Here is a 25,386-nt window from a genome sequence, read left to right on the forward strand (position 1 = left end):
GTGGGCCTTTTTTTTGTGGTTCTGTGCTTCTGCCATTTTTATGATCTGTGAGTAGGTCTGGTGGCTTGGATTGCCTGGAGTGTGCCCTCTGTCTTGGAGGTTTGGCAATCTGATATTTTGTTCGGCCGCTCTTTCCTTACGTATAGTATTTTCTTCTGTGTCTTCCTACAGATGGCAGCATGTAACTGAACTCAGATGTTTATCTTCTGGGTTTGCTACACGTATTGTTTCTTTTTGCTTAGTATTTGGAGTTCTGACGGTTTGAGGACTTCGTATTCAGATGTCTTTTTTCGGTGCTGTTGCACAATGTTTGGGAGATGTTATCTTCTTCTTGCTGATGCCTGGTTTTGAACCTCGTGGTTCTGCTTGGTCTGGGTGTCATCTCACCTTGTTCTCAGGACCCATTTGGGTCTCTGTGGGCTTGGCTTACTTTTAAAGAGGTTTTTCCTTTTTTGGGAACTTGCTGTACCCTTTGGGTATCCCTGTGGTTCCTCCTTGTCCTCTCCCTTTTTGCGACTTTGGCTGTTACTACTGGTGCTAGTAAGGGTTGTGTGGGGACCCACTGCTGGGCGACGGTCTCTCCTGGAGGAGTGTTGGCTTAGTGAGTCTGCTTTTGCGATCTCTAGTTTGACCTTTGGACTATCTGAGGGTCAGTGTTCTTGGGGCCTTTTCCTTTTCTAGTTTTTTTTCCCCGGCTTCGTTCGAAGCGGGGTTTGGTTGGGTTGTGGGTTTTTTTTTTCAGGCCTGGTGCCCTCAGAATGGGCCACCTATTGTACCCTCCCGTTTTCACATTCAGTGTCCTCTACAGCTTGGGTATTTGTTTTCCCAAAAGTAATAAATGCAGCTGTGGACTCTTTCTATTTATAAAGAAAAACTTATATTATGCTTACCTGATGATAATTTTCTTTTCTTCAGATGGAAAGAGTCCATAGTTCCCTGCACGTTTTTTTTTTGTGGGGCGTCTGTTATTTTTTATTCTTCTGGCCCCTCTTCACCCTGGTATTTCGTCTACTGTTTCTTGTTCCTCAGCAGACTGACTGGGGGATGAGGGAAGTGGGAGGAGTATTTAAGCCTTTGGCTGGGGTGTCTTTGCCTCCTCCTGGTGGCCAGGTTCTTATTTCCCAAAAGTAATGATTGCAGCTGTGGACTCTTTCAATCTGAAGAAAAGAAAATTATCAGGTAAGCATTTTTTCTGAGCCTAATGTCTCTCAGGATGATGCTGTTCAGGCAATGCCACATCTTTCTCCTCAAACATCCCAAGCCTCAATGGCGTCACATACAGTGCCCTGCAGTTCCTCTGAGCCTCCTGGAGTAGTTTATTTGCCATCAGATTTTGCTGCTCATATATCTTCTGCAGTATCTGCGGCATTATCTGCTTTTCCTATGTTGGGAAAACGCAAGAGAAAATCTAAACATTTATCAGATGGTAAGTCTGATTTGGAGGATTCCTCTGTAGCTTCTGAGGGTGAAATCTCAAATTCTGATAGTATAATTCCTTTGTCTGGCTCTGAAGAGGTAAACTTCAGATTTAAGCTTGAACACCTCCGCTTACTGCTAAAGGAGGTTCTGGCTACTTTGGACGACTCTGACGCTTCTATCGCTGTCATCTCTAAGAAATTTAGTTAACGTAACAAATACTGTGATGTTCCTTCCGCTGTGGAAGTATTTCCTGTTCCAGACCGTGTGTCGGAGATCATTGCACAGGAATGGGATAAACCTGGGATACCTTTCTTCTGGTCTCCAGTTTTTTTTTTCAAAAAGAGGTTTCCTGTTGCTGACTCCATTCAGTACTCATGGCGTACAGTAACTAAAGTAGAAGGGGATATTTCTACTCTGGCTTAGAGAACCACGATTCCTTTTGAGGATAGCTGTTCTTTTAAGGATCCCATGGACAAACAGCTGGAGGCCTATTTAAAGAAGATGTATGTTCATCATGGTCTACAATGGCAACCTGCAGTTTGTATTGCCACAGTAGCAAATGCAGCATCTTATTGGTGTGATGCCTTGTCCGAGCTGATTTTAGAGGACACTCCGTTGGAGGAGATCCCAGATAGCTATGATTAAGGCTCTTAAGCTGGCCAATTCCTTTATCTCTGATGCTAACATGCAAGTCATTAGACTGGGAGCCAAGATGTCTGGCCTCACTGTCCTAGCCCACCGGGCTCTGTGGCTTAAATCATGGTCAGCTGATGTTACCTCTAAGTCCAAGCTTTTATCTCTACCTTGCAAGGGTAAGATCCTGTTTCGTCCTGGTCTGGCGGAGATAATTTCTGAAATTATGGGTAGAAAGGGGTTCTTTCTACCACAAGACAAGTAGAATAGATCTAAATGACGTCAAATTAATTTTCGTTCCTTTCGTAACTTCAAAGGTCAAAAGTCTTTCTCTCCCTTATCCAAGCAGGAGCATTCCAAGTCTTCTTGGAAACCCAATCAGTCTTGGAACAAGGGAAAGCAATTAAAGAAACCCTCTGCTTATACTAAATCAGCATGATTGGTCTGCCCCTGGTCCAGGATTGGATCAGGTGGGGAGCAGAGATTTTCCTTGTTTCATCTGGCGTGGATACGAGATGTCCCAGATCCTTGGACTGTAGATTTTATTTGAATCTGTTTGTGGTTCCCAAAAAAGAGGGAACTTTTCGACCCATTTTAGACCTGAAGTGTCTCAAGTTTCCTTCAAAATGGAAACCATTCATTCCATTCTTCCTTTGGTCCAAGAGGGTCAGTTCATGACGACCATAGACCTCAAGGACGCGTATCTTTATGTTCCCATCCACATGGATCATCATCAGTTTCTGAGATTCGCTTTTCTAGACAAGCACTTTCAGTTTGTGGGTCTTCTGTTTGGCCTTGCCACAGCTCTCAGAATCTTCTCAAAGGTTTTCGGGGCTCTCTTGGCAGTTGTCAGGTCTCAGGGAATTGCGGTGGCTGCTTACCTGGATGATATATTGGTTCAGGCGCCATCTTTTCAACAAGCAAGCTCTCATACTGATATCTTGTTGTCTTTTCTACGTTCCCACGGATGGAACGTGAATCTGGAGAAGAGTTCCCTTATGTCAGCTACAAGGGTGTTTTTTTTTTTTTGTTTTTTTTTGGTACTATCATCGATTCTCTATCTATGAAATGTTTTCTGACGGAGGTCAGAAGAGCCAAGCTTCTCTCTACAGTCTACTGTTCAGCCATCAGTGGCTCAATATATGGAGGTAATTGGTCTGATGGTAGCTTCCATGGACATTTTATTCCCTTTACTCTATTCCATTTGAGAGCTCTGCAGTTGTGCATGCTCAGACAATGGAACAGAGACCATTCGATCTATCTCAGAGGATAGATCTAGACCAGTGGACAAGGGACTCTCTTGTGGATTTTTCAGGATCATCTGTCTTAGGGCACATGCTTCCGGAGACCCTCCTGGATGATTGACCACGGATGCCAGCCTGCTAGGCTGGGGAGCCGTATGGGACTCGTTAAAGGCTCAGGGCCTATGGTCTCGGAAGGAATCTTCTCTACCAATAAACATTTTGGAGTTGAGAGTGATCTTCAATGCTCTGATGGCCTGGCTGCAGTTGTCCTTAGCCCGGTTTATCAGGTTCCAGGCGGACAACATCACCTCAGTGGCTTACATCAACCACCAGGGAGGAACTCGGAGTTCCTTGGCCATGAAGGAGGTGACTTGCATTCTGCAGTGGGCGGAAGCTCACAATTGTCGTCTTTCTGCCATCCACATTCCAGGAGTGGACAACTGGGAGGCGGATTTCCTGAGCAGACAAACCTTTCATCCCAGGGAGTGGGCTCTCCATTCAGAGGTATTCTCCAGGTTAACCCTCAAATGGGGGGGGTACCGGAATTGGATCTGATGGCGTCTTGTCAAAACACCAAGCTTCCAAGGTACGGTTCAAGGTCAAGAGATCCTCAGGCCGCTCTGATAGATGCTCTGGTGGTTCCATGGGATTTCGGTCTAGCATACCTGTTTCCTTCGTTTGCGCTTCTTCCACGAGTCATTGCTCATATCAAACAGGAGAAGGCATCTATAATTCTGATAGCTCCGGCATGGCCTCGCAGGATCTGGTTTGCAGACCTAGTGAAGATGTCATCTCTTCCTCCTTGGAGGTAACCTCTGAGGAAGGACCTTCTAACTCAGGGTCCTTTCCTCCAATCAAATCTCGATTCCCTGAAGCTGACTGCTTGGAGATTGAATGCTTAGTTCTGGCTAAGCTTAGGTTTTCTGAGTCAGTCATTAATACTATGATTCAGGCTCGCAAACATGTTACTCGTAAGATTTACCATAAGGTATGGCGTAAATACCTATATTCATGTAAATCAAAGGGCTACTCTTGGAGTAGGGTAAGGATTCATAGAATTTTGTCTTCGCCAGGATCGTCTGGAGAAAGGGTTGTCAATGCAGAAATCTAACCCTTCAGAGAACTGACTATCTATTCTTTTACATAAGCGTCTGGTGGATGCGCCAGATGCTCAATCTTTTTGTCAGGCCCTTGTTAGAATCAGGCCTGTGTTTAAACCTGTCTTAATCTAGTTCTTAGAGTTTTGCAGCAGTCTCCGTTTGAGCCAATGCATTCCATAGATACCTTATTTTTCATGCCGATAATGCGGTCCTTCGTATTAAATTGGGGTTTCGGATAGATATATTAATCAGGAAATTGTTGTTCCTTCTCTCTGTCCTAATCCTTCCTCTCATAAGGAACATCTGCTGCACAACTTGGATGTGGTGCGTGCACTAAAATTCTACCTACAGGCTAATAAGGATTTTCGCCAGTCTTCTGCCCTGTTTGTTTGTTTCTCTGGAAAGCGTAAGGGTCAGAAGTCTACTTCTACTTCTCTTTCCCTCTGGTTGAGAAGTATGATTCATTTTGCTTATGAGACTGCTGGACAGCAGCCTCCTGAGAGACTTACAGCTCATTCCACTATGGATGTCTCCTCTTATTGGGCTTTCAAAAATGAAGCTTCTGTGGAACAGATTTGCATGGCTGTAACTTGGTCTTCTCTGCATACTTTTTCCAAATTCTACAAATTTGATACTTTTTCTTCAGCTGAGGCCTCTTTTGGGAGAAAGGTTCTTCAAGCGGTGGTGCCTTCTGTTTAGGTCTACCTGTCTTGAACCTCCCTGTTCATTTTGTGTCCTCTAGCTTGGGTATTGGTTCCCACTAGTAATTGAATTATGTCATGGACTCTCCATGTCTTAGGAAAGAAAACAAAATGTATGCTTACCTGATAAATGCCTTTCTTTTCGGACATGGAGAGTCCACAACCCCAACCTTTAGATTAGACAGTATTTTTTTACAAAACTTAAGGCACCTCTACACCTTTGCTGTGGTGCTCTTTGCCTTAGGATAGGTGCAAGTTGGCATCTGATTCCTCTGCAGAGAGGACATTTAGTCTATCCTAGTCAGGCTAGTTTTTTGGGCATATGTGTAACGCAAGGATCTGTTTGCAACCAGTCCTGATTTTTCTCTCTGTGGTTTATAATGAACCATGTATGGAGGGAGAGATGGCTCTAGGGCTTTTGCCTTTTATTGTAGGCTAGATTGTTTATGGGGGTCATAGTTTGATGTATCAGCGGTACTGTTGGAAACTTAGAAAGGATACTTGGCATTTTTTACTTTTTATGATCTATGCCGTTTTCTCTTCGCGTGCTTTGGCGCTTCTCCGTGGGTTTGGCCTTAGACGGCATACGTCATGTGGGCGCTGCACACTGTTTCCCTTCACAGATAACGATCGTGCTGTTCTCAGAGTCTGTCTGCGCCATCGCTTATCTGCAATAGAGGTTTGGCTTGTTACTACAGGAGATAAGTGGCATATACACTCTGACCAGAGCAGGGGTATAGAGGAGCACTTTCGTTTTATTCTTCCCCTGTGTCAGGTAATATTTTTCCTTGAAATGTATTATATTTGGGACCAGTCTAGACTATGGAGGACATTGTGGGTGGGGGGGGGGGGGGGTGAATACTTTCACAGTTTCTTTACTTAATAAATGCCTATATTGTGAGGGTGCCCAGGTTATCCCGCCCGCATAATTTTGTTCCATGTGTGTTTCATCTGTGCTACAATCCAAGCCCAGTTAGTCTGGTAGAAAGACTAACCCTTTAAAACCCTCTACCTCTCAGGACGCTGTTGCAAAGGGCATGGCTATCCTTTCCCCTCAGTCCCCCTCTCTAAGGGTTGCACAAACAGTTCCCTGCGGCTCAGTTCAGTCTCTTTCTGGAGAAATATTGTTACCAGGAAACTTTGCAGCGCAACTTCAATCAGCTGTGTCTGCTGCACTGAGCGCCTTTCCACTTACGGGTAAGAGGAAAAGAAAAATTAATGAAGCAGGAGATCCGGACAGTCCGTAATGTTAAAACAAAATATTTATTCAAAGCGAATTAAAAATTATATACACAGGAACAAGCAGGTAAAGACAGAGTAGGTATATCACCTAAACAGGCTATAGCCTGTTTAGGTGATATACCTACTCTGTCTTTACCTGCTTGTTCCTGTGTATATCATTTTTAATTTGCTTTGAATAAATATTTTGTTTTAACATTACGGACTGTCCGGATCTCCTGCTTCATTAATATTACCACCAGCAAAGGACTGTCCGTTGCTATGCTGTACTGATTTCACTGGCGTCCTGTAAAGTTTCCTACTTGCATCACTTTGTGGGATTGTGGACGGATATCCAATCCTGCCGTAGGTCCAGTGACACACCTCCATCCTACGTACCCGCATTGGACAACGGTATGCCGATTCGTCATCACTGACGTAACCTCCTTCCCCGTCCCTGCAATCAGAGGGTAAGCGTTCGGTCTGATCGAGTGGTGTTTGAACCTGCAAAGCGGCCACGCTGTGGAAGCGTTGGAGCAATCACACGTTTCTTGAGCTGTGACAGTCTCTTAAGCCGGCGGTTCCACCTGAAGCAACTGCACCGAAAATGGATGTTGGGGCCAGCCTGGATTGGTCTTGAGGTGAGGAATTAACCACATTATATTATTTTGAACTTTTGTGTAGCATTATTGCACATACCGAAACCACTGTCAAACATTGGGTATTTGGATATGAACATGTACTATCAAGTTATTTACTTACATTGACTTTTATTGCTTTTAAAGATTGACCTACATTATTTATAGATAGGTCGGATAGGTATGCCCCACACCCTTCTTTTTCTACTGAAAAGAAAAATTAAACATGCTTCCTCTGACACAGGTCATTCTTCCCCTGTTGAGTCTGCTTTAGTGAGCCTATATCAGAATTCTGCGGATGAGAATACTTCAGTAGCCTCTGAAGGCGAGATATCTGACTCCACAGATGACAGAGTTTATGACCAAGAGCTCCGGACGTGGACATCATTTCTAAGGAGTGGGAGAAGCCTGGGATTCCTTTCTCCCCGTCCTCTAATTTTAAAAAGATCTTCCCAGTTCCCAGGATCTTCCAAAGATAGCCAGGACACAAGGCATCGCAGTGGCCCCTTACCTGGACAATATCTTGGTTCAGGCTCCATCTTTTCCTTTTGTAAGACTTGAACAAGAGTTCCTTGGTTCCCAAAACTAGGGTTTGTTTTCAATCATAGATTCGGTTTCCATGAAAATATTTCTGACTGATCTAAGACAGTCAAAACTTCTTTAGTCTTGCCTCTCTCTTCAGTCATCCTCTCCCACTTCTGTGACTCGATGCATGGAAGTAGTTGGTCTCATGGTAGCTACCATGGACATTACTCCTATTTCTCGCTTTAATCTGCAACCTCTACAACTATGTATGCTAAGACAATAGAACGGCGATCATTCCGACCTTTCTCAGCTGATCGTCCTGGACAATCAGACAAAACCATCTCTCTCCTTGTGCCTTTGTCAGGATCACCTATCCCAAGGCATGTACTTTTTGAGACCATTGTGGGAAATTGTGACTACAGATGCCAGCCTTCTGGACTGGGTTGCAGTCTGGTGTTCCCGGAAGAATCTTCTCTTCCCATCAACATTCTGGAATTCAGAGCCATCTTCAATGCGCTGACCTCAACTTCGTTTGGTCCGGTTTTTCAGATTTCAATCGGACAACATTACATTGGTGGCTTATATCAATCACCAGGGAGGAATAAGGAGTTCCCTAGCTATGAAGGAAGTCTTGCACATTCTTCAGTGGGCAGAGTCCCACAATTGTCATCTTTCAGCCATTCATATCCCAGGAGTGGATAATTGGGAGACGGACTACCCGAGCATACACGCATTCCACCCAGGGGAGTGAGCTCTTCATCCTGAGGTATTCTCTGAGATAACCCTCAAATGGGGTGTTCCGGAGATAGACCTCATGGCCTCTCGTCTTAACTCCAAGCTGCCCAGATACGGGTCGAGCTCAAGGGATCCTCGGGCAGCTTTAGTGGACGCGTTAGCGGTTCCCTGGAGGTTCAAGCTCATTTACCCATTACCTCAGTTTGCTCTTCTTCCCAGGATGATAGCCCGCATAAAACAGAAGCTGGCTTCGATGATTCTAATTGCGCCAACCTGGCTTCGCAGATCTGGTGAAGATGTCATCCTTCCTTCTGTGGAGGTTGCCTCTGAGGCTGGATCTTCTACTTCAGGGTCCATTCCTCTATCAAAATCTAGATTCTCTGAGGCTGACTGAGTGGAGATTAAATGCCTAGTCCTGTTGAAAAGAGGTTTTTCAGATAGTGTCATTGATACTCTTATCCAGCCTGTTACTCTTAGGATGTATCACAAGGTCTGGCGCGCCTACCTATCCTGGTGCGAGAGTCAAGGTTTCCCTTGGCACAAGGTGAGAGTTCCTTGTATTCTTCTGTTTCTCCAAGAAGGTTTGGAGAAGGGTTTGTCAGCTAGTTCTTTCAAGGGACAGACCTTTGCCCTTTCTGTGTTATTACACAAGAAGCTATCTAATCTTCCGGACGTTCTGTCTTTTAATCAGGGCTTTAAGTCTGTTGCTCTACCTTGGAGCCTTAATCTAGTTCTTAGAGTTCTTCAACAGACTCCGTTTGAGCCTATGCATTCTGTTGATATTAAACTTTTATCTTGGAAAGTTTTTTTTTCTTTTTTTGTTTTTTTTTTGCTATTTCTTCAGGTCGCAGAGTGTCAGAATTATCTGCATTACTGTGTGATCCTCCTTACCTGTTCTTTCATGCGGATAAGGCTGTTCTCCAGACCAAATTGGATTAACTGCCTAAGGTCGTCTCTGACCGCTATATCAACCAAGAGATTGTGCTCCCTTCCTTCTGTCCCAATCCTCCTCAGAAGGAACGTTTGTTACACAATCTGGATGGATTTTAGACAATCTTCCTCTTTGTTTGTGGTGTACGCTGGTAAGCGCAAGGGTCAAAAAGCCACTGTGACTACTCTTTCCTTTTGGCTGAGGAGTGTCATTCGTTTGGCTTATGAGGAAGCTGTTCAGCAGCTTCCTGATAGGATTACAGCTCACTCTACCCATGCTGTGTCCTCTTCGGGTTTTTAAGAACAAAGCTTCTATAGCACAAATCTGTAAAGCGGGTACCTGGTCCTCTTTGCACACTTTTTCTAAATTTTACAAGTTTGATGTTTTTGAATTTCCCAACAGTAATGAATAGAATCGTGAACATACCAGTAAAGAACAAAAATGATCAGGTAAGCATAAATTTTGTTTTTACAGATCAATTGTCACATTATCTCATTTTGTTTTTAGTTTATCGATTATGTTCAATGAATTTCAAAATCACAACATCACTATTACTGAGATAGATAATTACATGTTATAATTTTAAAAGTTTATTCTGATCTAAAATAGTGCATAATTCTTCTATTGTCTGAAGCAGCTTTACTCTGTAATGAGGTAGTGCTTTTTAAAGGACAATCAACACAGTTAATTAAATACTACCTTGTTTGCTGCCAATGTTGTTCAGTGGTCAAACTGCACCCACCACTTGCTTTATTTGGAGGAGTCAGTCCAGATTTGTTACTGTACAAGACTAGCTGTTGTTGCCATATATCCATTGGTTGCTGGAGTAGACTAGACTGGTTATTGTAGCCATATATCCATTGGTTTCTGGAGTAGACCAGACTAGCTATCATAGCCATATATCCATTGCTTACTGGAGTAGACATGACTTGCCATTGTAGCCATATATCCATTGGTTACTGGTGTAGAGATGACTTGCTATTGTAACCCTATATCAATTGGTTACTGGAGTAGATACGACTAACTATTGTAGCCATAGATCTATTGGTTACTGGAGTAGACCAGACTAGCTATCATAGCCATATATCCATTGCTTACTGGAGTAGACCAGACTAGCTATCATAGCCATATATCCATTGCTTACTGGAGTATACATGACTTGCCCTTGTAGCCATATATCCATTGGTTACTGGAGTAGATATGACTAACTATTGTAGCCATATATCCATTGGTTACTGGAGTAGCTAAGACTAGCCATCAGGGTAGATTTAATTTAAATCAAATTGATTTAAATCACACTATAAATCACTAGTCAGTAAGACCGATTTTAAATGGTTTTCATTTTTAGAATAATACATTTTCAGATTATTTTTTCCAGTTCTATCAGACCATTACTGATTTGGTATTATATCATTAGATATGCATAGATAGATCATTGAAATAGATTAAATTATTTACAGGTGAACTATCTCCAGTTTAACTGGTTAATCCATTCAAATTTAAAGGGACAGTCTACCATAGAATTGTTATTGTTTTAAAAGATAGATAATCCCTTTATTACCCATTCCCCAGTTTTGCATAACCAACACAGTTATATTAATATACTTATTACCTCTGTGATTACCTTGTATCTAGGAACCTTCTTCCAGCCCCCTGATCACATGACTGTGACTGTTTATTATCTATTGTCTTAGCATTGTTTTGTGCTAAATCTTAAATAAACCCCTGTGCCTGATCACAGTGTTATCTATATGGCCCACGTGTACTTTCTGTCTCTTTGTGTTGAAAAGAGATTTAAAAAGCATGTGATAAGGGACAGCCCTCAAAGGCTTAGAAATTAGGATATGAGCCTACCTATGTTTAGTTCCTATCTGAATAATGAAAGTTTAATTTATACTAGACTGTCCCTTTAATCAACTTTTCACTTGTACTTTATTGGAAGGAGAAAAATGATTACGTTAATAACATGAAATAGTTCTATTTAACTAAAACAAAAACATTATTTCCTTCCATAAGGCAGGGAGAGTCCACGACTTCATTCCTTACTGTTGGGAAATACAACACCTGGCCACCAGGAGGAGGCAAAGACACCCCAGCCAAAGGCTTAAATATCCCTCCCACTTCCCCTATCCCCCAGTCATTCTTTTGCTTTTCGTCACTATAGGAGGTGGCAGAGAAGTGTCAGAAGATTTGGATAGTCTGTAATGGGTATGTTTCCTTCGAGAAAGGACTGGAGTTGTAAGTAATCATGTCAACCTCTCAGTGAGAGTATTGATGAAAGTTAGACTCTGGAGATGCAGGGAAAGTTTTTCTGCGAACCGATCCAGACTGTGGCCTAACAGCTCCTGAGCAATCAATGTTGACGAGTTTTACTGCTTGCTGTTACACACTCAAGTCCAAGTCATAGCGTTGCTGCAAGATGGTCACACTTGAGAAGCTGTGCCTGTTCCACAGCATGGATCCTGGAGGGTAAGACCGTTTTATATATACACTTTTGCTATATAGGGTCACAGTGTGGCTCCTTTTATGCCTCGATAGGATCAAGGGTTAATATCTCCTTCAGAGACATTTTTTGAACAGCTAGGGATTATTTATAACTTCTTTAATGTGAGAGTTTTTGGGTTCATAGACTGTGTGCTTTTAGCTTGGAATAAACGAGTTTCACTTTCGTTTTTGAGTGTTGCACAGCTCATAATAGTTTAGCGCCATTTTAATAGCAGGGGAAGCCCTGTCCTACGCACCATGTGACCGGGTGCGGTCTTTTCATTTTCCTACGATCCTGCTACGGACATCATTTCTTAAGGAGAGCGTTTTCACTGTTAGCTGTCTGGGTCTAGAAGGTGGTGAGTGCCACAGCCATTGGGATTATAAAGGTGCCGGTTTTTTAATAAGTGTTTTTTGTCTGTCCCTCCGTGGATATATACATAGCTATGGGGGACTCTGATACTACATTAGAAGGTTCCCACTCCTTCTGTACTGATTAATAATTCCTGTTTATGTTGTGAGGAGGCCGTGGTTTGCCCGCCTGCTCAATTTTGTTCCATTTGCCTAAGCACTATTCTAAAGCCCTAAGAAGGGAGACAAACCTGCTAACACTCATAGCGCTATTAGCCCCTCTAAGCCGTCTACCTCTTAGGAATCTGTGTCCCGAGAGATTACTACCCTTTCTACACTACCCGCTCCACATTTACTGTGGCTCAACTAATCCTCCATCTGAAGGGGGCTTTTTTACTGCAGACTTTATTGCGCAGTTACAATCAACGGTGTCTGCAGCCCTGAGTGCCTTACCTCTCTCTAGCAAACGTAAGAGAAAGGTTAAACATAGTTCTCCTGACCTAGAGTCATCTAAATAATTGTCGGATTTAGCTACTATGTCCCAGCTTTCTGAGGATGAGTTAACCTCTTTAGCTTCAGATGGTAAACTTTCGGAAACTTCAGTTTCTAAACCTCCTTCAGCGGAGGAACCCACCTTTTAGATTTAAAATTGAGCATCTGCGTCTTTTATTAAAGGAGGTTCTGTCGACGCTAGTGGTTCCAGAGGCTAAACTCCCTGAGGAACCTAAGATCCCTAAATTAGACAGGGTCTATGAAGACAGGAAGGTCCCGCTGACTTTTCCTGTGCCAGTTTTGATGGAGAGCATTATTAGTAATGAATGGGTAAGAATAGGAACTTTTTTCCCCCTCGTCTACTTTTAAAAAATTATTCCCGGTCCCTGACTCTCAATTAGATTTGTGGGGCTCCATCCCTAAAGTGGATGTCGCTATTTCAACGCTGGCTAAGCGTACTACTATCCCCCTGGAGGAAAGTTCTTCTTTTAGAGAGCCTTCTGAGGAAGAAATATTTTATTTCAACCGGCGGCATCTGTAGCCGCGGTTGCTGGAGCAGCTACCTACTGGTGTGACACTCTGTCGGAGCTCATTGAGGTGGAAACTCCCCTCGAGGATATTCAGGAGAGAATTAAAGCTCTGAGAATTGCTAACTTCTTCATCTGTGACGCGAATATGCAGATTATTCGCTAAATGCAAAGGCTTCTGGCTTTGCGGGCCAAATACGACTTCTAAATCCAGACTCCTTTCTCTTCCTTTCAAGGGGCAGATTTTATTCGGTCCAGGGCTGGACTCCATTATTTCTACGGTTACTGAAGGGAATGGTGCCTTCCTATCGCAGGATAAGAATAGGCCTAAAGGACGGCAATTGTCTAATTTTCGTTCTGACAAATCACAACGACAGCAATCCTCATCTAAGTCCAAGTAGCCCAAGAGTACTTAGAAGCCGGCTCAGTCCTGGAATAAGTCCAAATAGACTAAGAAGCCTGCCGAAAACAAATTGGCATGAAGGGGTGGCCCCCGATCCAGGATTGGTTTGAGTAGGGGCAGACTGTCTCTTTTTTCAGACGCTTGGTTCCAAGATGTACAGTAAAAGAGGACTGCCTTTTTAGGTTGCGTACGGGATCTCTCCTCTCTAGGAGTAATTGTCTTGGTACCTACAACAGAAAGAGGTTTGGGATTTTATTCAAACCTTTTCGTGGTTCCAAAAAAGGAGGGAACTTTTCGTCCAATTCTGGACTTAGAAACTTGTTTAGGCACTTTGAGTGTTCCCTCTTTCAAGATGGAGACAATACGGTCAATACTTCCTCTGGTTCAGGAAGGACAGTTTATGACCACCATAGACCTGAAGGATGCATACCTTCACGTTCCGATACACAGGGAACTTTTTCAGTTCCTAAAGGTTTGCCTTTCTGGACCAGCACTTCCAGTTCATAGCTCTTCCGTTTGGCCTAGCTACTGCTCAAAGGATATTTTCAAAGGTTCTGGGGGCGATTTCTAGCCGTTGCCAGAACATGAGGTATTGCAGTAGCGCCTTTCCTGGACTATATTTTGGTACAGGCACCATCTTTTCGTCTAGCGGAAGAACACAGAGTCCCTTCTCAGTCTTCTTCGATCACATGGATGGAAGACAATGGAATGGCGACCATTCATATCTGTCTCAACATACTGTGCTAGACAACCTGTCGAGGGACTCGCTCTGTCCAGATTATCTGTCTCAAGGCACATGCTTTTTGAGACCGTCCTGGGAGATTGCGACAAGCTAGGTAGCCGTTTGGGGTGCCAAGAAGGCACAAGGGCTGTGGACTCAGGAGGAGTCCTCCCTTCCGATCAATATTTTTAAACTCTGAGCAATCTTCAATGCCTTGAAGGCTTGTCCCCTTCTGGGTTAGTCCCAGTTTTATCTGATTCAAATTAGACAATATAACCTTGGTTGCCTACATCAACCATCGGGGGGGAACGAGAAGTCCCTTAGTGATGAGAGAAGAATCTCAGATACTAAAGTGGATGGAGACTCACAGATGTACGCTGTCAGCAATCTACATTCTGGGTGTGTACAACTGGGAAACGGACTTCCTCAGCAGGCAGTCCTTTCACCCAGTGGAATGGTCTCTCCACCCGAGGTGTTTGCAGAGATATGCAGCGAGTGGGGGACGCCGGAGATAGCTCTCATGGCATCCCGCCTCAATACCAAGCTACCCAGGTACGGGTCGAGGGATCCTCAGGCAAAACTCATAGATGCCCTATAAGTACCATGAAGGTTCAGACTCGTATATCTTTTTTCTCCATTACCGCTTCTCCCTCGTGTGGTGGCTTGCATCAAGCAGGAGCAAGCATCAGGGATTCTGATTGCTCCATCATGGCTGCGAAGGATGTGGTTTGCGGATCTGGTGGGGATGTCCTCATCTCCCCAGTGGAGGTTACCTTGTCGCAGAGATCTGCTGATACAGGGTCCCTTGAACGATTAGTCTTAGCCAAGAGAGTGTTCTCTGAGAGTGTTATTGACACTCTGGTTCAAGCTCGTAAGCCAGTTACTCGTCGTATCTATCATAAAGTGTGGAGAGGGTCTATCTGCTAGTTCCCTGAAGGGACAGATATCGGTTCTGTTGGTGTTACTGTACAAGAGATTGGCTGAGCTGTGATGGGATGTGCAGTCCTTTGTTAAGGCTCTGACTAGGATCAGACCTGTGTTTAGATCTGGGGCTCCGCCTTGAAGCCTCAATCTTGTTCTTAGTGTTTTGCAGCAGGCTCCGGTTGAGCCTATGCATACTGTTGACATTAAATTGTTATCTTGGAAGGTTCTTTTTTTGTTGGCTATTGCCTCTGCGCGCAGAATTTCTGAGATTTCTGCTTTGCAATGTGACCCCCCCCCCCTTATCTTGTTTTCCTTGCTGATAAAGCAGTTTTATGTACTAAATTAGGGTTCCTCCCTAAAGTGGTGTCGGATCGTAACATTAATCTAAAAATTGTTGTTCCTTCTTTGTGTCCTAATCCTTTTTCAGCGAAGGAACACTTGCTTAAAGGGACAGTATACACTCATTTTCATATAACTGCATGTAATAGACAATACTATAAAGAATAAGATGCACAGATACTGATATAAAAATCCAGTATAAAATGGTTTAAAAACGTGCTTAGAAGCTTTCAGTTTAGCTCTGTTGAAAAGGTAGTTGGAAAGCCCACTGCAAGTGGAAAATAAGACACTCCCCCCTCCCCCTTCTTTTGCATATGAAAAGACCCTTTCTCTTGTAAGGTGTATCCAGTCCACGGATTCATCCATTACTTGTGGGATATTCTCCTTACCAACAGGAAGCTGCAAGAGGATCACCCACAGCAGAGCGGTCTATATAGCTCCTCCCCTAACTGCCACTCCCAGTCATTCTCTTGCAGCTCTCGACAAGGGAAGTAGCTAGAGAGATGTGGTGAATTAATGTAGTTTATCTTCAATCAAAAGTTTATTATTTTCAAATGGTACCGGAGTTGTACTATTTTGGCTTCAGGCAGAAAGGTGAAGAAGAGTCTGCCTGAAGTTTTTTGATGATCTTAGCAGTTTGTAACTAAGGTCCACTGCTGTTCTCACACATAACTGAAGAGATGGATAACTTCAGCTGGGGGAATAGCGTGCAGGGTTTCCTGCTCTGAGGTATGTGCAGTTTTAAATTTTTCTAGAGAGATAAGCTAGAAAATGCTGACAGTACCTGATTTATTTAAGGTAAGCCTGATTACAGTGATTTAATAACGACTGGTATCATGCTTGCTGTAAAGGGTAATATTTTTGTTATTTACTCTCATTACTTAATAGATATAACGTTTGCTTGATATATATAAACTTTTACTACAAATGGTGATTAAACTTTATTCTGGGGCCCAGTTTTTCCACATGACTGACTAGATTTTGCCTAGGGATAGTTTTTTAAGGCCCTCTCACTGTGAGTACAGGTTGGGAGGAGCCGATTTTCGCACCTTAATTGCGCAGTAGTTTTTGCAGCTTGAGACATCCAGCTTCCCTGAAGGAGTCCCCTGACATATAGGACCCCTCTACAGGGTTTTTGTGCCTTCCAAAGTCGTTGTATGGGCAGGTAGGAGCCACAGTAGAGCTGTGGCAGTTGGTTGTGACTGTTTAAAAACGGCTATATCGTTTTTTTGATCCGGTTTTGAATCTAAGGGGTTAATCATCCATTTGCAAGTGGGTGCAATGCTTTTTCAGTCTATTATACACACTGTAAAAATTTCATAGAATGTACTGCTTTTTTCACTGTTTTGCAGTTTATGTGATTGTTTTTTTCTCTTAAAGGCACAGTACCGTTTTTATTTTTTGCTTGTTCACAGTTATTAAAGTGTTTTCCAAGCTTGCTGGTCTCATTACTAGTCTGTTTAAACATGTCTGACATACAGGTAACTCATTGTTCATTATGTTTAGAAGCCATTGTGGAACCCCATCTTAGAATGTGTACTAAGTGCACTGATTTTACTATAGATTACAAAGACCATATTCTGGCTTTAAAAAATTTATCACCAGAAGAAATTGACCAGGGGGAAGTTATGCCGTCTAACTCTCCCCACGTGTCAGAACCTATTACTCCCGCTCAGGGGACGCCAAGTACATCTAGCGCGCCCATTGCATATACCTTACAAGACATGGCGGCAGTCATGAGTCATACCCTTACAGAGGTATTATCTAAACTGCCAGGATTACAAGGAAAGCGAGACAGCTCTGGGACTAGAATAAATACAGAGCTCTCTGACGTTTTAGTGGCTATGTCTGATACACCCTCACAATGTACTGAAGCCGAAGCAGGGGAGCTTCAATCTGTGGGTGATTTTTCTGATTCAGGGAAGATACTTCAACCTGATTCTGATATGTCTACATTGAAATTTAAGCTTGAACACCTCCGCATATTGCTCAGGGAGGTCTTAGCAACTCTGGACGACTGTGACGCTATTGTAGTCCCAGAGAAATTATGTAGATTGGATAAATACTATGCAGTACCTACTTACACTGATGTTTTTCCAATCCCTAAGAGGTTTTCTGAAATTATTACTAAGGAATGGGATAGACCAGGTGTACCGTTCTCTCCCCCTCCTGTTTTTAAAAAGATGTTTCCTATAGATGCCGCTACACGGGACTTGTGGCAGACGGTCACTAAGGTGGAGGGAGCCGTTTCTACTCTAGCTAAGCGTACCACTATCCCTGTCGAGGACAGTTGTGCTTTTCTAGATCCAATGGATAAAAAATTAGAGGGTTACCTTAAGAAAATTTTTATTCAACAAGGTTTTATTCTCCAGCCTCTTGCATGCATTTCCCCAGTCACTGCTGCTGCGGCTTTCTGGTTTGAGTCTCTAGAGGAGGCTCTACAGGTTGAAACCCCGTTGGAAGATATTATTGACAAGCTTAAGGCCCTTAAGCTAGCCAATTCATTTGTTTCTGACGCCGTTGTTCATTTAACCAAGCTAACGGCTAAAAATTCAGGTTTTGCTATTCAGGCGCATAGGGCGCTATGACTTAAATCCTGGTCAGCTGACGTGACTTCAAAGTCTAAACTTCTCAACATTCCCTTCAAAGGACAGACCCTATTCGGGCCTGGACTGAAGGAGATCATTTCTGACATCACTGGAGGAAAAGGTCACGCCCTTCCTCAAGACAGGTCCAACAAATTAAGGACCAAACAGTCTAGTTTTCGGCCCTTTCGAAACTTCAAGAGGGGCGCAGCTTCAACTTCCTCTAACACAAAACAAGAGGGAACTTTTGCCCAGTCTAAGCCGGTCTGGAGACCTAACCAGGCTTGGAACAAGGGGAAACAGGCCAAAAAGCCTGCTGCTGCCTCTAAGACAGCATGAAGGAGCAGCCCCCGATCCGGAAACGGATCTAGTAGGGGGCAGACTCTCTCTCTTCGCCCAGGCTTGGGCAAGAGATGTCCAGGATCCCTGGGCATTGCAAATTGTGCCCAAGGGTTATCTTCTGGAATTCAAAACCTCTCCCCCAAAAGGGAGATTTAATCTCTCACATTTATCTGCAAACCAGATAAAGAGAGAGGCATTCTTACATTGTGTCCAAGACCTCCTAGTTATGGGAGTGATCCACCCAGTTCCGCAGGAGGAACAGGGGCAGGGCTTCTATTCAAATCTGTTTGTAGTTCCCAAGAAAGAGGGAACATTCAGACCAATCTTAGATCTCAAGATCTTAAACAAATTTCTCAGAGTACCATCCTTCAAGATGGAGACTATTCGAACCATCCTTCCTATGAGCCAGGAGGGTCAATTTATGACTACTGTAGACTTAAAGGATGCTTATCTTCACATCCCGATACACAAAGATCATCATCGTTTTCTCAGGTTTGCCTTTCTAGACAGGCACTACCAGTTTGTGGCTCTTCCCTTCGGGTTGGCCACGGTACCAAGAATCTTTACAAAGGTTCTAGGGTCCCTCCTAGCGGTCCTAAGGCCGCGGGGTATAGCAGTAGCCCCTTACTTAGATGACATTCTGATACAGGCGTCGACTTTTCAAATTGCCAGGTCCCATACGGACATTGTTCTGGCATTTCTGAGGTCCCATGGGTGGAAGGTGAACGAAGAAAAGAGTTCTCTATCACCTCTAACAAAAGTTTCATTCCTAGGGACTCAGATTCGGTAGAAATGAAGATTTACCTAACGAAGGCCAGATTTGTCAAAACTTCTAGACTCTTGCCGTGTTCTTTATTCCACTTCTCGTCCTTCAGTGGCTCAGTGTATGGAAGTAATCGGTTTAATGGTAGCGGCAATGGACATAGTACCGTTTGCCCGCCTACATCTCAGACCGCTGCAACTTTGCATGCTCAGTCAGTGGAATGGGGATCACACAGATTTGTCCCCTCTACTAAATCTGGATCAAGAAACCAGGGATTCTCTTCTCTGGGGGCTATGTCAGGTCCATCTGTCCAAGGCGATGAGCTTCCGCAGGCCAGATTGGACTATAGTAACAACAGATGCCAGCCTTCTGGGCTGGGGTGCAGTCTTGAACTCCCTGAAGGCTCAGGGCTCGTGGACTCAGGAGGAGGCACTCCTTCCGATAAACATTCTGGAACTAAGAGCGATTTTCAATGCTCTTCAGGCGTGACTGCAGCTAGCTGGGGTCAGGTTCATCAGATTTCAGTCGGACAATATCACGACTGTAGCCTACATCAACCATCAGGGGGGAACAAGGAGTTCCCTAGCAATGTTGGAGGTTTCAAAGATAATTCTATGGGCAGAGGTTCACTCTTGCCATCTATCTGCTATCCATATCCCAGGAGTCGAGAACTGGGAGGCGGATTTTCTAAGTCGACAGACTTTTCATCCGGGAGAGTGGGAACTCCATCCGGAGGTATTTGCTTAGTTGATTCAACTTTGGAGCAAACCAGAACTGGATCTCATGGCGTCTCGCCAGAACGCCAAGCTTCCTTGTTACGGGACCAGGCCCAGGGACTCCAAGGCAACGCTGATAGATTGTAACAACACTCCAATATTTCCAAGTGGAACACAACTGCAAAATTAATGGTTTCTATTCACCTCTAAATTCAAAGTCACTATGGGGAAAGAGACTTCTGTTTTAGTGATGAGGATTTACTTAGTTGTTACTATATCTCAGTATAATTTACACTGGATAAGTAATAGAATGTAATTCAGCTTAAGTCAGAAATTTACAGTGAAAATAATAAACCAGGTGGTATTCTTATATAGGAGTGAAATGTTAGTCTCTAGTTATGTTGTAGTTAATACGATATAACTCAGAACTCATGTGCCTTGTCAGGGAGCGTTTTGGATTTGTTACTGATTAGAGGTAAGTAGTTGTTTATAGTTAGCTTGTTGTTACTGATTAGAGGTAAGTAGTTGTTTTCAGCTGGCTTGTAGAAGCATACAGTTCATTATACACAATCCTTTTACATATCTCAAACAAGTGTTGGAATTGTCCAAAACAATTTTGTACCTGCTTAATCTCTCTGGCACACGATATTGAAATGTCCTCACAGTGGCTGCTTCCAGGGAAAGTGCTGCAGTTAGCGTGAACCGGAAGTGACGTATCGTCACTACAGCAGCAGCTCCGTGTACTGAAAAAATGAAGCAGGCAGAGAAAGAATTGTTTGATTGAAGATGATAAAAGTAAGTACCTGTCTTGATGTTAGATTGTAGTTGTAATCCTGTAAGGTTGCAAGGTATGAGAAGAGGTAACAGAATTCCGGTGAGGCTTGTAAACCAGAGACAGCGTTATCTGAAAGTTTTCCAGCAGTGGTTTGTCCTGAATATGAGAGAAATAAGTCAATGAGCACTGCAGTTCAAGGTATTAGATTAGGCTTGTATGTCACCTAGCTTTTAGGAAGGATTAAACAATACTGAGCAAGGTGTATAGATTGAACACTTGTTTTAAAAGGGGAAAGACCAATCAGAAACAAGAGGTGGAAATCCTGCCTTAAAGAGACAGAGAAATTCCTGACATAGATGCTCTAGCAGCGCCTTGGTCCTTCAACCTGGCTTATGTGTTTCCACCGTTTCTTCTGCTCCCTCGTCTGATTGCCAAGGTCAGGCAGGAGAGAGCTTCAGTGATTTTGATAGCACCTGCGTGGCCACGCAGGGCTTGGTATGCAGACCTGGTGGACATGTCATCCTGTCCACCATGGACTCTGCCGCTGAGGCAGGACCTTCTACTTCAGGGTCCTTTCAACCATCCAAACCTAATTTCTCCACGTCTGACTGCTTGGAGATTGAACGCTTGATTTTATTAAAGCGTGGTTTCTCTGAATCGGTCATTGATACCTTAATTCAGGCTCGAAAGCCGGTTACCAGGAAAATCTATCATAAGATATGGTGTAAATATCTTTATTGGTGTGAATCCAAGGGTTACTCATGGAGTAAGGTCAGGATTCCTAGAATATTATCTTTTCTCCAAGAAGGATTGGAGAAGGGATTGTCGGCTAATTCCTTAAAGGGACAGATTTCTGCTCTGTCTATTCTTTTGCACAAGCGTCTGGCTAATTCTCCAGACGTTCAGGCGTTTTGTCAGGCTTTAGTTAGAATCAAGCCTGTGTTTAAACTTGTTGCTCCATTATGGAGTCTAAATTTAGTTCTTAAAGTTCTTCAAGGGGTTCCGTTTGAATATCAAGCTGTTGTCTTGGAAAGTTCTGTTTTTGGTAGCTATCTCCTTGGCTCGACGAGTTTCGGAGTTATCGGCTTTACAATGTGATTCTCCTTATCTCATTTTCCATGCTGATAAGGTAGTGTTGCGTACCAAACCTGGGTTTCTTCCTAAGGTGGTATCTAATAAGAATATCAATCAGGAGATTGTTGTTCCTTCACTATGTCCTAATCCTTCTTCAAAGAAGGAACGTCTATTACACAATCTTGATGTGGTCCGTGCTTTAAAATTCTATTTACAAGCTACGAAGGATTTTCGTCAAACATCTGCTTTGTTTGTTGTCTACTCTGGACAGAGGAGAGGCCAAAGGGCTTCGGCAACTTCTCTTTCTTTTTGGCTAAGAAGCATAATCCGCTTGGCTTATGAGACTGCTGGCCAGCAGCCTCCTGAAAGAATTACAGCTCATTCTACTAGAGCAGTAGCTTCCACATGGGCTTTTAAACATGAGGCCTCTGTTGAACAGATTTGTAAGGCGGCGACTTGGTCTTCGCTTCATACTTTTTCTAAATTCTACAAATATCGAATTTGTAGAATTTAGAAAAAGTATGAAGCGAAGACCAAGTCGCCGCCTTACAAATCTGTTCAACAGAGGCCTCATGTTTAAAAGCCCATGTGGAAGCTACTGCTCTAGTAGAATGAGCTGTAATTCTTTTGCTTCCTCGGATGCTATTTTTGGGAGGAAGGTCTTACAGGCAGTGGTGCCCTCCGTTTAAGCGGCTGCCTTGTCCCTCCCTTCATTCGTGTCCTATAGCTTTGGTATTGGTATCCCACAAGTAATGGATGAATCCGTGGACTGGATACCCCTTACAAGAGAAAACAAAATGTATGCTTACCTGATAAATTTATTTCTCTTGTGGTGTATCCAGTCCACGGCCCGCCCTGTCATTTTAAGGCAGGTGTTATTTATTTTTAAACTACAGTCACCACTGCACCCTATAGTTTCTCCTTTCTCTTGCTTGTCTTCGGTCGAATGACTGGGAGTGGCAGTTAGGGGAGGAGCTATATAGACAGCTCTGCTGTGGGTGATCTTCTTGCAGCTTCCTGTTGGGAAGGAGAATATCCCACAAGTAATCGATGAATCCGTGGACTGGATACACCACAAGAGAAATAAATTTATCAGGTAAGCATAAATTTTGTTTTACACAAACAGGAGCAAGCTGGAGAAGGTAGCTGACGGTATTCAAATAAAACTTTGGGGCTTGGTTAGGAGTCTGAAAATCAGAGCAATGTTCTTTAAAAATAAGCAAAATAATACATTTAAAAAAAAACAACTATGGGCTTTATAAACAGATCATCTACAAAACATTTATGCAAAGAAAAAATGAGTGTATAATGGCCCATTAACAATCTAGACGTGTTTCGTGCCTCGTGGTTCGTATCTTCAGGCTACCAAGGAATTCAGACAATCTTCCTCTTTGTTTGTCATCTATACAGAGAAGCGGAAGGGGCAGAAGGCTACTACGACTTCCCTATCTTTCTGGTTGACTAGTGTCATCCGCTTAGCTTATGAGACAGCGGGGCGACAGCCTCCTGAGAGGATAACGGCTCATTCCACTGGAGCAGTGGCTTCCTCCTGGGCTTTTAAGGACAAAGCCTCTATAGCTCAGATTTGTAAGGCGGCTACCTGGTCCTCCTTACACACTTTTTCTAAATTTTACAAGTTTGATGTTTTTGTTTCGGCTAAAGCAGCTTTTGAGAGAAAAGTTTTACAGGCTGTGGTCCCCCCAAAATAGGATCCGCATTTTATTTTCCCTCCCGTTATTCCTTCAGTGTCCTCTGGAGCTTGGGTATCGTTTTCCCAACAGTAAGGAATGAAGTCGTGGACTCTCCCTGCCTTATGGAAGGAAAACATAATTTATGCTTACCAGATACATTCCTTTCCTTCCTGGCAGGGAGAGTCCACGACCCCGCCCTTAATTTTATATTCGTGGGGCGGCTCCTTTTTTATATTATTTCTTGCCTGTTGTTTCTCCTACTTTTCCTTGTTCCCTCGGCAGAATGACTGGGGGATAGGGGAAGTGGGAGGGATATTTAAGCCTTTGGCTGGGGTGTCTTTGCCTCCTCCTGGTGGCCAGGTGTTGTTTTCCCAACAGTAAGGAATGAAGTCGTGGACTCTCCCTGCCAGGAAGGAAAGGAATTTATCTGGTAAGCATAAATTATGTTTTTTCATTTTTAATGCTTGCCCCTCCCTCCTAAAACAGGGGCAAGCATTTTCACTTTCTTTTCAGTTTTTAATTATAGTAAATTTCATTTAAGATACAGCAGCCTATAAATACTGCTGAGTCTTGTACAAGGTTTATGTATTTTCAAACAGAAGCCAATTGCTACCATTGTTTAAATACCCAATGAATTGAATATGAAAAAAATAAAGCCTTATGAAGACTTATAGGAAAACACCTTTTTGTGCATTTCATGGTCATTCACTAGAGACAATTTTCTTCTCTTTCTAAATATGTCTTAGCACGCCTCTATATTAACTGAAGCCAATAGGACATTTAAAGAAATGGTAACACTTGTGGAAAGTTTCTACTTATTCCACTTGGCACAAGACAATATATTAACCAGTAAAAATATTACCAATAAAATAAAAATGTGTACATGTTTATTTTCCATCATTTACTCAAACATTTTGGATGGTAACTTTAGAAGTTAAATAGTTTATACAGTTATACAAGCCTGTAATACCATCAAGATAATATATTATAAAGTCAACAACTTAAATCAGGGCTTGACAAACCCAGGCAGCAGGGAGCCAGTGGCACCTTAATATTAGGCTCTAGCGCCCAGTGTTTTTCTAGGCCTGGCAGCTGTGAAATCCAAATCCAAATTTTAATGGGTTATTATGTAAAGGGTGTGTGTAATAAAGATAGATAGAATGGTATGGCCAAAATTTTCTATGCCCTAGAATTTGAAAAAAATTGTCGAGCCCTGGTTTAAATGTTTAAATATTTTAGAAAGATGTTTTTATTCTATATTTTTTCTTCCTAGAATAAATTCTGGAATGAATACACCAGTGGACAGCAGGGAAGTGGCAACACAGGAAGTAACTGGTATCCATTTTACCTTGCCTTCCCCTTGATGATTGTATTTTTTATAATCCTCCTGGTCATTTTACTAGTTTGGAAATGTGTATTCAAGAAGAAGGCACGTAGACAGACTGCCTACACTCCCGAGGCAGGAATCGATCCTAATGGAAGTGTTCCTCATCCACAGCAAGATATAATATTCCATGACCCTCGACTACAGGATGCTTATGATAGGGGTTGGCATTCCTCTGGAGCTATGGAGTATGATGCACATTCTGATACCTTGTCAGCTGGTTTATCAAACTGTGATCCACCTCCCTCATACGAGGAAGCCACTGGTGAGAGGGGCGTAACAGTAAGTGAGCCATTGCCAAGCCCTATGGATCCTCCTCCCCATTATGAAGAAATTGTTGCCTCTGCCATTACAATACCTCACGGAGCAAATAACGTTAAGTAAAACACATGGAAGGATTATTCTATATTTTTAATATTTTTTTTATTGGAAAGATTTTAAGCACAATTTTGCTGCTACATATTATTTGCCTTTGGACAAACCTACCTTGAATAGTTTCCTTAAAAAGTATGCATTTTTCTTTTTTGGTATCTGAAAATAAAATTTTTGGACAAGTAGTAGTCTCTTTAAGGCTGCATGCGCCTCCCGTATAATTTGGAAATATTAGCCAAATGTTCCTGAATTGTAGATACATTTTATTACGTTTTGATTTTTTTTTTTCAATTGCATTA

At 42.9% G+C, this 25,386-nt stretch overlaps 1 protein-coding gene across 1 annotated transcript in view; it reads left to right on the forward strand.

Moving 5' to 3' along the window:
* Positions 1-25,272, forward strand: part of PRRG1 (proline rich and Gla domain 1) — a 234,783-nt gene extending 209,511 nt beyond the window's left edge. Inside the window, exon 4 of the mRNA XM_053707604.1 lies at positions 24,605-25,272. Coding sequence (XP_053563579.1) covers positions 24,605-25,099 — 495 coding nt within the window. The 3' untranslated portion in view covers positions 25,100-25,272. The remainder of the gene's footprint in view (positions 1-24,604) is intronic.
* Positions 25,273-25,386: the final 114 nt, after the last annotated feature.

The sequence above is a fragment of the Bombina bombina genome, chromosome 3, assembly GCF_027579735.1.
Source record: "Bombina bombina isolate aBomBom1 chromosome 3, aBomBom1.pri, whole genome shotgun sequence".
Taxonomy (NCBI): Eukaryota; Metazoa; Chordata; class Amphibia; order Anura; family Bombinatoridae; genus Bombina; species Bombina bombina.